This window comes from Triturus cristatus, chromosome 4_1 (genome assembly GCF_964204655.1).
Source record: "Triturus cristatus chromosome 4_1, aTriCri1.1, whole genome shotgun sequence".
NCBI lineage: Eukaryota > Metazoa > Chordata > Amphibia > Caudata > Salamandridae > Triturus > Triturus cristatus.
In genome coordinates, this window is record NC_140585.1 from 502710784 (window position 1) to 502727429 (window position 16646).

At 44.3% G+C, this 16646-nt stretch overlaps 1 protein-coding gene across 11 annotated transcripts in view; it reads right to left on the reverse strand.

Moving 5' to 3' along the window:
* Positions 1-16646, reverse strand: part of C2CD5 (C2 calcium dependent domain containing 5) — an 875314-nt gene that overhangs the window by 193862 nt on the left and 664806 nt on the right. For 6 of the 11 annotated variants that reach the window (XM_085652746.1, XM_085652743.1, XM_085652742.1 and 3 more), the window contains 3 exons: positions 10029-10091; positions 9753-9854; positions 8670-8860 (listed from right to left, as the gene is read on the reverse strand). In XM_085652746.1, coding sequence (XP_085508872.1) covers positions 8670-8860; positions 9753-9854; positions 10029-10091 — 356 coding nt within the window. The remainder of the gene's footprint in view (positions 1-8669; positions 8861-9752; positions 9855-10028; positions 10092-16646) is intronic. The other 5 variants (XM_085652749.1, XM_085652748.1, XM_085652745.1 and 2 more) reach the window with 1 other exon arrangement.

Below are 16646 nucleotides of genomic sequence, written 5' to 3' on the forward strand. Positions count from 1 at the left end.
GGGTAGGGATGGAGAAGGCGACTAGGTCCTTCCTAGTCAGGCTGGGCAGAGGTTCTCTGGGTCCTCCTACTGCTGGGCAAGATCAGTGGGTTTCACAGGGTCCCTCACTCACTTAAGAGGCAGCACCTAAATCCTGTCACTCTCAGAGGCATAAGTCCCTGGCTAGGCCCTACCGCCTCCACTCCTGGTGGATTCTTCCAGCTCTGCTTCACCCCACTGGCCAACTCACCACAAAAAGTTCCCTCCCTCACTTAAGTAGCCCTAGGTCAGATGACCTCTAGCCAAGGCGGCAAAAGAAAAACCACACCTCCCTTCTAGAAGGTTCCAGCCCATTCCAGGAGCTTCCCCACTCTACCTATGGGACAAAAAGGCGGGCTGGTGTCGCAACATTGTTGTGGGGTTCCAGCCAGCTCCTGGCAGCTAGGGTGCTACTATGACAGGCCACTCTGCAGTAGCAGGGGCCTGTGGCAGCCATCTTGGGTGAAGGGAGCACCTGCACCTTAACACTACAAAAACGAAAAAATTCAGGGAAAAAGGGCCAAGTCCAACACCCTGCATTTATTAGATCTAAGATCAATGCATATGCTCCTGTCAGAAATCTTCGCTCCTCCACCCAGTTCCTTCTACTTGTCCCCCGATTCCGCAAGAAGAAATCGGGCGGCTCCAGGTTTGAGACACTCGCCCCCCACTACTGGAACACACTCCCTTTGGCAATCAGGTCTATTCCCTCCTATTTGGACTTTCGGGCTGCCCTGAAAACCCATCTTTTCTCCTCTGCCTATCCCTCTTAAACCCTCACCCCCCCCTTCCCTCCTCAGTTTCAGTTTCCTTCTGCAGCGCCAAGAAACCGCTTGGTAATAGAGCGCTATACAAAACCCTTTCAACTTCAACTTCATCTCAACACTCTTAGGAAAATCAAGGTGATCCTGCCTCCTGTGGACCTGCAACTTGCAGTCTAGTCCCTATTGATCTCCCATGTGGAATATGGAATTGTGACCTTGGCTATATACATATCAGTCAGGAGCTATAAAAGTTGGTCATACCCTAAATGCAATTCATGAAATATCAGTACTGCCTGAGGGACAACTACTATTCACGTAGGTGTCCAAGCGCGCTTCACTTTCCTGTAGCGCCTTAGGGGGGTGATTACAGCGCTGTGCGCGCTAACTGGTGACGACCTCAGAACGGGGCATCTAGCACCGAGAGCTACTCGTAATAGATGACATTTAGCACTTCAATCTGGAACATGAATAACAGAGCGCTACTCGTAATCAATAGCATGTAGTACTTCAATATGGGCGTGAATAACAGAGCGCTACTCGTAATCAATAGCACGTAGCACTTCAATATGGAACCTGAATAACAGAGCGCTACTCGTAATCAATAGCACGTAGCACTTCAATATGGAACATGAATAACAGAGCGCTACTCGTAATCAATAGCACAATAACAGAGCGCTACTCGTAATCAATAGCACGTAGCGCTTCGATATGGCACATAAATAACAGAGCGCTACTCGTAATCAACTACATTTAGCATTTCACTACGGAGCATGACTAACATAGCGCTGCCCGTAAGCGATGGCCTTTAGCACTTCAGAAAGGAGCAGGGATATCAGAGCGCCACTCGTACTCAAGGACAGTCAAGGCTTCCCACGGGGCTGTCAGCAGGGAGCGCACGGGACTTGCGGAGCGAGTCTCTCGGGCTCCGGTGCAGTTCGTAGGGCACCGCACTTCAGTGCAGTCACGGGGGCACCAGGGAGGGATCCCTCGGTGGGGTCTCTCTGTTGCAAAGACAAGGGGGACTCCCACGGAGAGGGAACCTGGGCTGAGGGTGCGGTGTGGCTCCCAACCAGTAGGGGGCGCACCAGGGACAATCCCAGCCTCCGGGCTTACCTCGTTCTCGGCGTCGGAAGGCGTCCGCTCCAGCGGCGATGGGGAAACTTCGGCCCAGGCCTCACGCACCTTCTCACGCAGCTGCGACGGCAGCGGCGGGGCCCGGGCTTCTCACGGGCCTCGCGACTCTGCAGGGCACTTCTTCCGGCCTCCGGGCCGCGGCGGTGAGGGCGCTGGCTTCCACGCCACAGGGGGGTGCTCAAGTTAAGGATGGGGGTTCCGCGCTCAGCGGAGCACGCTGCCGGGGGTCCCAGGCCAGGTCAGGGAGCGCAGGGGTCACAGCGCTAATACCTGGTCGATCCCCGGTGGCTCTTCAATCTGCTTTGCATACGGCTTCAGGGGTCAGTCTGGACATGCAGTCTCAGTGCTTGGCATGTAAGTTTAGAGTTCAATCTGGACACGCAGTCTCAGTGCCTGGCATATAATTTTCTGTTCTCAGATGTTAGGTGAAGTCTTGTTGGCGCAGATGTATCTGGCGCCCTTAAGGGGTTCTGTTACAGGGGGGTAGGGATGGAGAAGGCGACTAGGTCCTTCCTAGTCAGGCTGGGCAGAGGTTCTCTGGGTCCTCCTACTGCTGGGCAAGATCAGTGGGTTTCACAGGGTCCCTCACTCACTTAAGAGGCAGCACCTAAATCCTGTCACTCTCAGAGGCATAAGTCCCTGGCTAGGCCCTACCGCCTCCACTCCTGGTGGATTCTTCCAGCTCTGCTTCACCCCACTGGCCAACTCACCACAAAAAGTTCCCTCCCTCACTTAAGTAGCCCTAGGTCAGATGACCTCTAGCCAAGGCGGCAAAAGAAAAACCACACCTCCCTTCTAGAAGGTTCCAGCCCATTCCAGGAGCTTCCCCACTCTACCTATGGGACAAAAAGGCGGGCTGGTGTCGCAACATTGTTGTGGGGTTCCAGCCAGCTCCTGGCAGCTAGGGTGCTACTATGACAGGCCACTCTGCAGTAGCAGGGGCCTGTGGCAGCCATCTTGGGTGAAGGGAGCACCTGCACCTTAACACTACAAAAACGAAAAAATTCAGGGAAAAAGGGCCAAGTCCAACACCCTGCATTTATTAGATCTAAGATCAATGCATATGCTCCTGTCAGAAATCTTCGCTCCTCCACCCAGTTCCTTCTTCTTGTCCCCCGATTCCGCAAGAAGAAATCGGGCGGCTCCAGGTTTGAGACACTCGCCCCCCACTTCTGGAACACACTCCCTTTGGCAATCAGGTCTATTCCCTCCTATTTGGACTTTCGGGCTGCCCTGAAAACCCATCTTTTCTCCTCTGCCTATCCCTCTTAAACCCTCACCCCCCCCTTCCCTCCTCAGTTTCAGTTTCCTTCTGCAGCGCCAAGAAACCGCTTGGTAATAGAGCGCTATACAAAACCCTTTCAACTTCAACTTCATCTCAACACTCTTAGGAAAATCAAGGTGATCCTGCCTCCTGTGGACCTGCAACTTGCAGTCTAGTCCCTATTGATCTCCCATGTGGAATATGGAATTGTGACCTTGGCTGTGCTGTCCAAAGCTAGACTGACCACCCTAAAGTCCACTCATAACTCTGCTGCCAGACTCATCACGGGCTCTCAAAAACACGATCAGATCACACCTGACCTAATTCAGCTCAACTGGCTATTGCTTGAAGATCGAATTAGGTTCAAGATTGCCTGCCTGACGCACAAAGCGCTCCATCATAATACTCCCACTTACTCGGCAAAAAAGCTCAAACTTTTTAATGTGTCTCGTTCCCTAAGAAGCTCCAGCACTCTCCCACTGAAACAGCACAAATTCAAAAAGAAAATAACATACAACCGCGCATTCTCCGGTCTGGCCCCAAGAATTTGGAAAGCTCTTCCTCCTGATATCCGTTCCAACCCTTTGACCTCCTCATTCAAAATACAAGTCAAAGGACTTCTCCTGAATTACCAGCTGCAACAACCGTCCCGAAGATAATATAACTAATCTTTTTATACCATAAAGAAAACACGGCTATCTCATTTGTTTGAGACATTTTCGGGATGCAACTTATGTTCTTGCTACAGGTTCCTCATGTTTGGTTTTGCCCTTATTGTATTGGGGTTGGTTCACTACAAATGATAAGGATGTTTACATACTTAGTGACTAATCGTATCTTTTTTCTGATGTACAGGGCTCTGATACCCTTTTCGGGTCATGTTCACGCTTTATAAAACTTTACAAATAACTATGTGCTGCACTGGGGAGTCTAAGCAAAGTCAAATATGTGAACAGCACCATATTTCTGGTGAATAAAATGATATTGGAACATTTACACGCTATAAGAAAACTGACTTACTCGGATGCTAGACACTTTGCAGAAAAAGCTTGATAGTAAATCTTATTTACTTGTATTTTTGGGATTGAGAGGATTGAAATGATGGACAGAAAAAGTCTTCGGATTTTGGAATCATGTTTCATTTTGGATTTGGATACTAAGTAACAAATAAAGTAAATTAGATAAGAAATTGGTTATACATATTGGTTCAGTACCTCACTCATGCATGAGCATTCTGTGGCACACATATTTGTCTGTTTTATTTAGCCTCTGTTATATGTTTATTATTTCACTAAGTTATATTTGTTTTTTAAAGCAGTTCTACGTAAGTCTCATGAATGTGTTTGCAATTTTTGCTCATTAGGGTTTTAAAAAAATAATAATTCTGTTAGAACAAATTAGGGGAGCATCCACAAAGAGGGTATACTTATTGGTAGAAGGTTTAAGGATAATTATTACCCCAATTGGGGATTCCTGTCTTGGGAAAATATATTCTTAAAGGAATTCTATCAGATCCCCACTGGAGTGCATGTAAAAGTGTGCACCAATATACATGCAGAAGTGGGAGTCTCCATTATTAATTGGCTTAAGGATTTCTATTCTTAAAAACGTGCACCTAAATGAATAAATCATACAATCAGGTGAAAGATTACCATGACCGCAGGCTTCCAAGTTACCCGAACCCTCTGTTCCTACCCTTCATGGAGCACTAGTACAGTTTGAAGTACAGGAGCTGTGACCTGCAGACGAGTTGCCTTCAGGCTTTCGCGAGCACCTTGTTAGCTGGACTATATCTTAAGGCTAGCATAAGTGGTGAATGGAAGCACTGCGTAACTGCTGGGTCGCAGAAAGAAACCCTCTGGTGGCAGCAGCACCACAATATGAAAAGAGCAGATAATTCCTCTTGGATGGGGTCTGGATGTAATTACCAGCCTTTGCTCAGGATGTTAATTATGCAGATAATAAACGAGCAATCCTGCCTCAAAGCATGGACATCATCAACACGGTGTGGGCAGAAGACATCAGAGCCAGCCTTACTAACTTTGACCACCACCTAGCAGAGGTAAGCATTACCTAGGGCACGCAGAGCCTGCGTGCCAAGTTTAAGTCAGTGAGCTGCAATCTACCTGGCTAACTGAATCACAGACTCTGCAGCCCGAGCTCATATTGCAGTCAGTCAGTTAATGGCATGCACTTAAGCCTGGGAAAGGGTTGGCAAGGGGGACATTGACAATCTATGGAGACCACCCACTGTTTTGGCCATTGCACTGCCCTGAACATAGACTATCTGGCTTCATGTGGTGAAATTTCTATTTCAGTTCCTGGGCAGGGAAAAAAGGATGCGACAGGAACACACAGTGGAACATCTGAGTTTACCTTCTTCACCTGGACTGCTGCCTGTTAGATGGCCTCAAGAGTCACAGTGGACAAAATTAAGTACGGATGATAACCACAGGCAACCACTGCCACAAGCTAAGCACTGTTCACAACTTTTGTGGGATAACTCAACGCATGCTAACTCTCCACATGCAAAGTGTCTGTCATCTATGCTTTTCTAATGTCTACTTCATTGATTTTCTGTGGAAGGCAAGAACTGCCCAAGACTTCACCAATATATTTTACCATAGCTCTTTAGTGACAATATGTGGGAAAGATCAGCCCTCATTATATCCTTGTTTCTAATGACAGTAATGTCAGCTTCATACTGAGAAGTAGGAAGTAGTGTTGCAATGCAATGGCAAGGCAATGACATGTAGAGGTAAAAGCAAATGAACTATAAAACCATATTTTCTAGAAACTCACCATTAGAGTAAACAATTGGTCTTCCTGGAGGCTGGTGGCATATTAATGAACCTTTGGAAGAAAATATAAGCATGGTTCTCTTGATTGTCAAAGATATACTGATCAAAACAAATGAGTCCCTGCGCTCTCCATTTCCAAAGATGTTCACGATATTTACTAATGGGACTCCTATAGTCATTATTTGTGATGGCCTAATAGCAGTCAGAATTGGACAGGTGTCTAGATGCCTCCGACCTATACTATCCATGAAGACGACTTTCCCTCCTTTATCTGAGGGTTTTGGCGACTAATTGGAATAATTCATTGGACTATGCAGGGCTGTTCAATGACATTCCTATTAAAAATAACTCATCAGCGCCAGTAGATTTATTTCGAAGTTTAAGCTAGACCAGCATTTCCATGCTCTATGTTTAGAGGACCCTCTCTGCACGGTTAGGATATCCATTTCAACTTGAGTTTCCGGGCTGGTCCACTGATCTCCACCTCCCCTGCAATCCACATGCTAAAAGTCTCAGATCCACCATAGCAAGCGCCCTTCCTCCCTTAGGTGGCAGACATCCTTCTCACTCATGTGAGCCTTCCGGAGGTGTCAACATTTATTCTCTTCCCTTAATGTCTTAAACAAAATGTCTTTCACTTCCTGCTACTCCTCCTATGTATTGCCCTTGTGACACCTCCTATCTCCTTTTTCTTGTTAATCAATGTCTAGGGGTGCTTTGTCCTCTAATCAATTTCAAAGGTATGTCAACTCCATTTCGACCTTCAATGGGTTATAGAGATGGGATTCCCTCTCATTACATGTGTGAGGGGTCTCACCTTCTCAACATTATTGGCTGTCCTGAAGCGCTGTACCTTATACATCATATAAATGCAGGTCACCTTGTTAAATGTCTCATACTTTCCCATTCTTTCCTCTTCGGATTTGTATTAAGTCTTTTTGTCCCCCACATGTCCACTGCTGAAAGCACGAGTTTCAGTTTTTCCTTACAGATAAAGTTATCAGGATGTGAGAAAGGTGCAGAATTTAAGAGGTGGGGAAAGAACATTACACTTTGACTATTTCTCATAACCCGACACACAGTGCATACATACCTTGTACTAAAATAATATTCAAAACAACAAAAGAGTGTATCCTTGAAAAGGAGAAATATATCAGGAAGGAAAGAGTCACTTCAAAGTGGTAAAAGAACCCTCACTCACCAACCCGGTTGGTGACATGCTTCATCATAGGGTCCCCCCCAGAGATGCAGAATGCATCTCTGGTGTGCTACAACGCTTTAGTATAGCGGAACGTATTTATTTAAAGGGGTCATGAATCAAGTGTGATAAGTGCAGAGATGGTGAATTTAAAAAGAGGGGCCTTTATCCTCCAAAGAGTTTTTATTGACGGAAATAAAGGCGCCAATTTAAAAACAAGTGAAATGGATGTCCCTATCTGGAATTAAATTGACCAGATACATCCTAGAGATAAACAAGTGGTCAACATGTTTCAGCTTCTATTACATAATTTGGTGAAGCTCTCGTCAGGAACCTGTGGTGTATCAGTGTACCATAACTCACGGTTGTGTGGAAACCTTCAAGAATTTTCTCGAAAGCCCAAGGAGTATCGCAAAACCGAAGACTCCGCTCCTTAGGTACTGCCGTGTAGCGGGAGCCTCATTCAAATTTAGCAAAGGGTCAACCGCCGGACATTGAACCTATGGTTCTGCTAAATTTAAATGAGGCTCCCGCTACCCGGCAGTACCTAAGGAGCGGAATCTTCGGAATCGCGATACTCCTTGGGCTTTCGAGAAAATTCTTGAAGGTTTCCACACAACCATGAGTTATGGTACACTGATACACCACAGGTTAGGGTAAGCCTTAGCGTGCTTATACCGCCGTGGTGTTCCCTTGGTCCTGACGAAATCTTCACCAAATTATGTAATAGGAGCTAAAACATGTTGACCACTTGTTTATTTCTAGGATGTATCTGGTCAATTTAATTCCAGATAGGGACATCCATTTCACTTGTTTTTAAATTGGCGCTTTTATTTCCGTCAATAAAAACTCTTTGGTGGATAAAGGCCCCTCTTTTTAAATTCACCATCTCCGCACTTATCACACTTGATTCACGAACCCTTTAAATAAACACGCTCCGCTATACTAAAGCGTTGTAGCACACCAGAGATGCATTCGGCATCTCTGGTGGGGACCCTATGATGAAGCATGTCACCAACCAGGTTGGTGAGTGAGGGTTCTTTTACCACTTTGAAGTGACTCTTTCCTTCCTGATATATTTCTCCTTTTCAAGTATACACTCTTTTGTTGTTTTGATTATATTGACCTAGGGGGACTAAGAGTGGTTCCTCAGTTTTTTCACCCTCTCTCTCTTGTTGTTTTGAAGTACATACCTTGTACAACACACTTTATTTAACAAAAATTACTAGGACATAGTTTATGGTTTTGCCACAAAATGTCAATGTACCCTAGAGTTTGGCGCTTAAGACGCACGAATGTAAGAAATTACTGGAACACGTTAGGATAAACATTGGATATCATTTTCATGTTCAGTTCAATACATCTAACGTGGAGAGGCTAACTGTATGTTACGCATTTGCCAGCTGATTTTCACAAACCAACAATTGATGAAAAACGCACAAAACACATATTTCAATTACTCATGTGTGTGCCACATGAATTCATCTCACCTCACGCAGAGATGTTGTTTCCCGAATAAAAAACATGTTGATTATCCCAAGATATTTGGTTATTTTGGCCCCAGGTATAAGAGAAAGTGGTGTCATCTTAACAACAGGGACGGTGGAACTTGTGCAAGAACCAGTTGAGCGATGGCGTGAGTGTCCTTCCGCCAGTGGACTTGCTTTGTCAAGTGAAGTGACTAAAACAGGCAGGTGGAAAGAAAAGAGAAAAAGAATAACTATTGGCTGCACTTCTACAGCTCATTCACATGAACACAATGACAGACCTGCATTATCGACAACGGCCCGGTGAAAACATATGGATAAAAGATCTGAGAAGCACAGCCATGTGACAACAAGTACAAGACTGTCATAAAAAAACGAAATCATGCAATGCATGCATGCATACCAAAAAAACAAAAGAAAAAAAGCTGAAATGAAATTTGGTTTTAAAGTAGTGACGTACCTGCAAAGAAAATATGGAGGCGTGTGACAGCACATACAGCAGTTGACAATCAATAAGAGAAATTAAAAATCAGGATGCAAAATTTGTCAAATAATTGTTTTGCTGTTGAAATCGAGTATTAATTGAAGAGTGTGAAAGTTGAACAGTTTGAAGTCTTAAATTATCTGTCTTCCTACGTAACGGGAACTTAGGTTTCTCACAGTAAAAGGGACGTTGATGAAACTCTCCTTATACATTCATCATGGTCCCAGTGCATAAAAACCTTTTTTATAGCAGTTATCGAAAACACAATAGCTGTTTTGGGTAAGTCCTTTCCATTTCTAAAGCCATGTGGATGGATGATGTTTCATATATGGTCTCCATGTCCAGACATATGTGAGATAAGTTTCATTATGTGCTGACTTGGAAACATCCTATGTAGAAGTGTTAGTCGTGTACTTTTTAAATTTACCCCTAGAAATATCTATAAATCTCAAATAGAAAGGACCTGCAGCTTTCACACTCTGCTATTGGTTGCGTGTTCAATCGGCAATGCCATTGCTGGGTTGTAATGTCCACCCATCACCTTGGGGGAATCAAAGGCCTCATATTATGATCATAATGTGGTAGAAACAACATCCGCCTACTTGTCTTAACTGATCCGCGCCTTATGGTCTGAGCTTTCAGTTTAATGTGCTCTATCCAGCTGTTGCATCTGTCTGCAAGGGAACTGTAATCAACTGAAGTCACTGGAAACATACAGACAGAAAGGAAAAAAACAGAAAGAAAAAAAAATATATATATGGGTGACGTCTCTTGCGCATTGGAAAGCTCCCTGTGATGAAGCAAGTATCTGTATCTGAGGAAAAGAATGGTCCCGTTGCAAATCAGAATGAAGCATGCGACAAACAGAAAGAACTCACCTCTCTGAGCAGCTGCAGCTGCCACGGCTATAGCAGTATGGGGGCTTGTTCTCTCAAGCAGCTCTGTAAAAGCAAAAAGGGTGATATTATTATGAAAGCATTAATATGGGGACTTTACACAAAACAGACGTTTCTTCAGAAAAGGTTACTTCCCTGCAACAGTAATTCTGCATGATCTGCATCCTCCCCAGATTAGCATTCTGTATAGTTCTTTCCAGCAGTGAATCTACACCAAGGTTCTTTCCCTTCATGAGGGCAACAAAAACATGTTTAAACGAGGTGCTCCAGTAACAATTTTCTCTAACACTACAAATTAGAGGGCGGTAACGGAGCTGAAGAATTAGTGTTAAATAACTTTTAATTCTCTAAAACACATTTGCACTGGTATTAACATCATTCAGAACAGATTATCAAGTACCACAATTGTTATTTTCAATTTCCTGAGCGATATTTGACAACCTAGGAATCAAACAATCACCAGAATAAAGACAGCTATGTCTGCAATATGTATGAAGAGAGCTGCAAAAGGCAGTCACGGCAATCTTTGCCAGAACAATGGGTACCAATGCCCTTATGTCTCAACGGATTTTCCCAAACAGAAAAAATGGTACACCCCCTTGATACAGGAGTACTGCTTTTGTCTCTTTGCCTCTTGTGAACTGGGCTCTGTATGACCTAGTAAAGCATGAATAGTCCTCTGATAGTAGACATAACTACATGTTATATATTGGCCTTGTGTGGTGGACAATAAGTCACAAAAGTCTGTCAACATGCTTGATGCATCTCTTCATTCCAAATGATAACAAATCCCATTTCAATCTGTATAAAACACAGAGATTGATTTGCATGTAATTCGGTCTGAGGGAAAACAATAGGCAAACTGATAGGATCATATAAACAGAAAATTACTTCTAAGAAAAGGTACAGGTGGCTAAATAGTCCCTCACGAATAATTGTTAACAATACAGCCCGAATGCACGCATTGCACTCACCCTGATGACAAACTATTGTCTATAAACAATTTTCAATGAAGATATTCTAACTTAAATTTCCGCATGGCTTCAAATGGGGTGGACTATCGTTTCAGGGCGAGATGAACAAATGGTTTCTGTAAATGGAAAGCCTGTTATTCCCAAACTGACAGGCACTGTGATTGCAAAAACAGTCCCGATCTTCTAAAGGGACACTGCAAATTGATAGCATCTCTGCAGCTCACAATGCTAATAATGTTGAAGGTGTTAAAAATGCTGAAGGTGTTCCATAGTCCCATTAGAGGACTTCAGGAATAACTGAATTTGTTACATACAGGGTGGTGTGTTGGGATTTAAATCCTACCCTCAAGATCAAGAGTTGATTGAGCCTTGGCTGTCTGGAGTAAATCTGGGCAGTGTCAGCTTCACTTATGCAAGAGTAAAAACAAAAATGATAAATCATGCATTCGTGAGTTTTGCCTAATAAACAATTCAGAGAAAAGGCATGAAGAACTCTCTTCTTGAATATCAAGTTGCTGCTATTAATTTCTGTAAACATCTGGAGTTACCCGCTGACTGATTTACAAACTCAGAGTGAAACACACATATAATATTGTGCGTTATGTCTTCTTAGAATGTCATCCTGCTGATTTTGTGTCCCCAAAGGTTTGCTATAAGTCCTTATTCAGAACGTAAATGCAGAGCAAAAGGGCATCTGTTCAAAGTGCTTGAGATGTCAATCCTTGTTAATTGTTTGCTCTTCTCGTACATTGCCTGTGTGTCGCTTGGATGTGCAACCACTTTTGTTTGGAGTTGGAGAGAATGATCAATAAGGTAAAATTAGTGATCTAAGATGTTAAGACTAATCCGAGAGATTTCGGTTACCATTATATTATAGGAATGCCCTTAAACCAAAGAGGATCATCCAGAATATTAAGTCTTCGAATAACTTCAATAACCCGAATACTAGTTGGAAAATCATTATCAAATCTTCCTTGTTATTCCAAATTGTCACCAATTGCCAACTACAAATTTTCAGTGAGCGACACATGTGTGGAGAAGGTAAGAAATACACGACAGAAGAAGTCACCAAAATAGGATTCCTATCCGACACAAATGATCTAAACATAAAAAGCTTGCCTTCCAATGGGTATATACGTTTAACTATATTGTCTAGATAACTTCTCCAAAGTAATATGGTTTGTCAGGATGGGAAGTTACGTTTCTTAAGTGATCGTAAATTCTAATTGGAAAACATCTCTTTATTAAAACATCTCTTTATTCAGAAAAAAAGATGTCTCAAACATAAATGACTTGTTGCTAGAGGCATTCTCTCACAAAGAGGATAGTTCTTAAACAGCTGTCACTACAAACCTTCTGAGGTACTTAAAAACAGAAAAGCAAAGACTTCAATCAGTTAAGTAGATGAAATCAAAATGGTTCAATGCCTTTAAAATGCAGTCAGTTTTTAAGGATTCCCCCACATCCCTCATCACTAATATGTTAATATTACAACAGTATTACTGTGAACCCGCATGTGGGCGGAGACTGAATAAGTCTTGATCGTCCAAGTGGCGCCCCTCCAGTACTGGGCCCTTGGAAGCGGTGCTGAAGGTGCTCAGAGAGCCCAAATCCAAATCTTGGGGCTTGGAAATGATATGTCAAAAAGTGCTCTAAGAGCCGAGAGAGACCGTTCCTTAATTGATTGCTGGTCGGCTTGACTTCACGCTAGCTCTCACTAGCAGCAAATCCTGTACAGCGGCTCCTCGCAGAAGGAATATCCAGGCTCATAGATCCCTCGTTGGCTACAGCCTGCAGCTTTGTTCGCCTACAGATTTTTATCTTCCATAACAGCACTAAGTCCGAACATAGACATTTACACTGTAACTTCGTACAGTGGCTCCCCGATAAACACGACAAGCAAGGTGAAGAAAAGTGTCTGAATTTACAGCGCATCTCAGACACTGAACATCCTCTGAAAGCCCCATCCTTTATAATTGGGCAGGAGTATTGTTAATTTTGAGCAGAAGTGTATTATTCTAAGTCTAAAATTCGGGGAGAGGGTACCAGACTGAGCACAATATCGCCACTGTTATACAGTGAGAACAGGTTCCACATCTGCCTCCCAAGCAGACTGAGCTCCTGGGAAACACTCACAGGCACCCTCTCCTGCATTGTAGCATATTTGTGATCAATGCATCTAACACATGGAGTGTTGGTGGGGCCTTGGGGAAGGTTGTGGGCAACGTGAGAAAAGCAGTATAGAGCGGATGGTACATAAGGACATCTATGGGTGTATGGGATCGATCATCCAAAATGCATTGTGATGGGAGGTCCAGGCAGAGGTCACCAAAAGTGTGTGTGATGTAATTGATGGCGGACATCAGTCATTTATGGCGGAGAGCAAAGGGTTTCTAGCCAGTTAAAAGCTTGGCGCATAGAGGCAGTCCAGTCGGGTACGCAGTAGTAGTCGAGCAAGATTGTTGGGCAGACAGATATAGAGCAGTGAGCCACCTTGCAGGACTCTGCAGATGGAATAGGCAAGGATGAAGCCAGAAGTGGGTGAACTGTGATTGGACGCACTGAAAGTATAGGTCCATTACAGGGGCACCTAGACCACCATACTTAAATGCCCAGCCCAGGCCAGGGTTTGAAGCTTGGATGGGAGACGCATGAGAACATGTTCAGTGAGTGGAACAGGGATATTAATCACAAGATAAATAAACTTGGGAGTACTACCATTTTGGCAACTGCAATTCTGTCCACTAAGATAAATGGCTGTCTGGACCAGGACGGTACACGTCATTCCAGCTAAGTCATTAACTTGCCGTAATTTAATGGCCAGAGTTCATCAGTGTTCCTGCTGAGCCATATTCCAAATGCAAAAAGAACAATTGATGGACAGAATGCAGAACAATGTCATACATTCACCCCCAGTACACAGATTTGGGCCTAAATTCATCGTTTTTTTGCTCGGCATTACAGTTTGAACCCAGCCATACGCAAATCAGTCTTGACCCTGCACCCAATGGGAACAGTCCAGCCCAAACTGCCAGGCCAGGTCCTTCCTGGACTGGAAACAAGCATCCTAGGACCGGTTTCAGGCTTTCTGCCCTCATCAGCCAGGATAGCTTGACTCCAGTGGCATGGAGAGCACGGGACCCACGTCTAGGCATATCCGTCCCACTCGGGGGGACCTATGCAAAAATAACAATTGATGGACAGAATGCAGAACAATGTCATACATTCACCCCAGTACAGAGATCAGGGCCTAAAGCCATCGTTTTTTTGCTCACCATGCCATTCCAGTTTGGACCCAGCCATATGCAATTCAGTCTTGACCCTGCGCCCAATGGTAACAGTCCAGCCCGAACTCCCAGGCCAGGTTCTCGCTGGACTGGAAACAAGCATCCTAGGACCGGTTTCGGGCTTTCAGTCCTCATCAGCCAGGATAGCTTGACTCCAGTGTCATGGAGAGCACAGGACCCACATCTGGGCATACCCGTCCCACTCGGGGTGACAAATGGAGGGTCTATGGTATATATGAGTGCATACATTGCGTGTAGGTTATGAGCTGTTAGTGGCTAAGAACAAAGCTGGATTGGTCAGGTCTAACACTCTCCAGCAGTAGAGGTAGTAGGCAGGTTGCAATTAATTTTTCCAGGATTTTATTATCTACATTAATCATCGAGAGCGGCATACAAGAGTCGCTAATGTTTGGTAGCTTACCAGGTTTCAGTATGGGACGAATACCGATTCACGCAGGGAAGGTGACAGTGTTTCATACAGCAGGGACTCCTCATATACTACCAGAAGATTGGGGAGCGGTGGGACCGTGTGCCCTGTCTCCAAAGGGAGAATTTGGAAATAGTCTTTATAATAGGACATGGTTAATCTGTACAGGCCAGGCGCTTTGTCGCCAGGCATACTCTCGATGACCTCTACTATACCCCCAACAGTGGAAGGCATGGTGAGGTACCGACAATGGGTGTCCTACAGTCATAGGAGTTGTATCAAGTCAAAGAATGCACGCAGGAGAGCGGAGTTCTGTACCAGCGATGTGCTATATAAATCAGTGTATAAAAGGGTCATGGTAAGTAGGATGTTATCAGGAATAGTGTGGATTATCTGCTGTTCATCAATAAGTCCCATGATATAGTCATTGGCACAAGGTTTCCTGACAATACTTACTAGAGTTTTACCTGCTCTCCCACCCTCCCTGTAGCGCCTAGCTATGGCCTCCTTGCCCAAATAGTGTGTGTTCGTGAGTGTTGCCTCTTAAGAGCCTCTAGTATATTTCTGACCCCAATAATGAAGCTTGAGGGTGCATATATCCATTTCCAGTCGGGTCAGCTGTGTACGTAATGCTCTTAGTACCTGTTTGGCCATGCAGGCTCCACAAAGAACAACTATGAAAGCTTCCAAAGTGTTGAGAGGGGTTGAGAGGGATTAGACAGAATGAGTGTTGTGAGTAAAACACTACTGTTTTCATCTCGTCCCGAAAGACAGTGTCCCTAAGAGCAATTGGGGGAAGCCTCTAGGAGAAGTCCCTTTATCAGTGTTAGGGTGAGAACTCTCTAAAGGAACAGGGGCATGGTCTGATAAGAGTCCTGGGGAGGTGGTCCATTCTGGTGGTCTATGTAGCAGTTTCTCTGGAGACCATCTAATAATCAGAACTCTCATTGCACAGATCCCCTCTTCCCCCAGATCCCCTGCTCCCCCGACATTGCTTTTCACATTTGCTTTTATTGTGCAGTTTTATGTAGTGCCAACACCACCCAAAGGTAATGGAGCTCTTTACATAAGCATCAGTTGCTTTTTTGTGTGCAGGTGTATATAGCACCAACACCACCCGAAAGCTGGAGCACTTTCCATTAACGGCAGTTACTTTTCAAGAGGACACCATAAACTTAGGCAAATCACTTATTCACATCATGGTATCCCGCATTCATTGTTGGTTGCCCATTAACCTCTTGTCCATCGCTGCTTGTCCACGCTGAACTCCCATTGCACAGATCCCCTCCTCCCCGACTCTGCTTTTCATATTCGGTTTTATTGTGCAATTTTATGTAGCGCCAACACCACCCAAAGGTACTAGAGCGCTTTACATAAGCACCAGTTACTTTTCTGTGCAGTTTTATACAGCATCAACACCACTTGAAGGTACTGGAGTGCTTTACATTAGTGCACATTACTTTTCACAAGGAGGGGTAGACACCTTGGAGAAGAATCTCCAAGAAAGATTCTGTAACATGAATAAAATGGAAATGAAGGCCTTGGAATCATTGGCAACGGATGAATCCACTGTAATCAAACTTGCTGACAAAGGGGAAGCAATAGTGGTTCTCCCAAGTGAAATGTATAGGAATGAGCACAAAAAAGAGCTACTGAACGAGACAGGCCATTACAAACGGATAACGAAGGATTCCTCAAGAGAGGTACAGGAAGAGATTGCTTAAATGGTAAAGGAGGGCTTTGGAAAATGGGTGGAGAGCAAAACATAGAGCCGATTTCCTAATCCAAAAACAATCCAGAGTACACTTCTGCTATACAATCTAATATATCTGACCCCACTCCGGGTGTCGTTGAGCCAGATAAGTCTAAAAAACAGTGGGTGATGAGTGAATCCTTAGTAGACCTCGAGAGG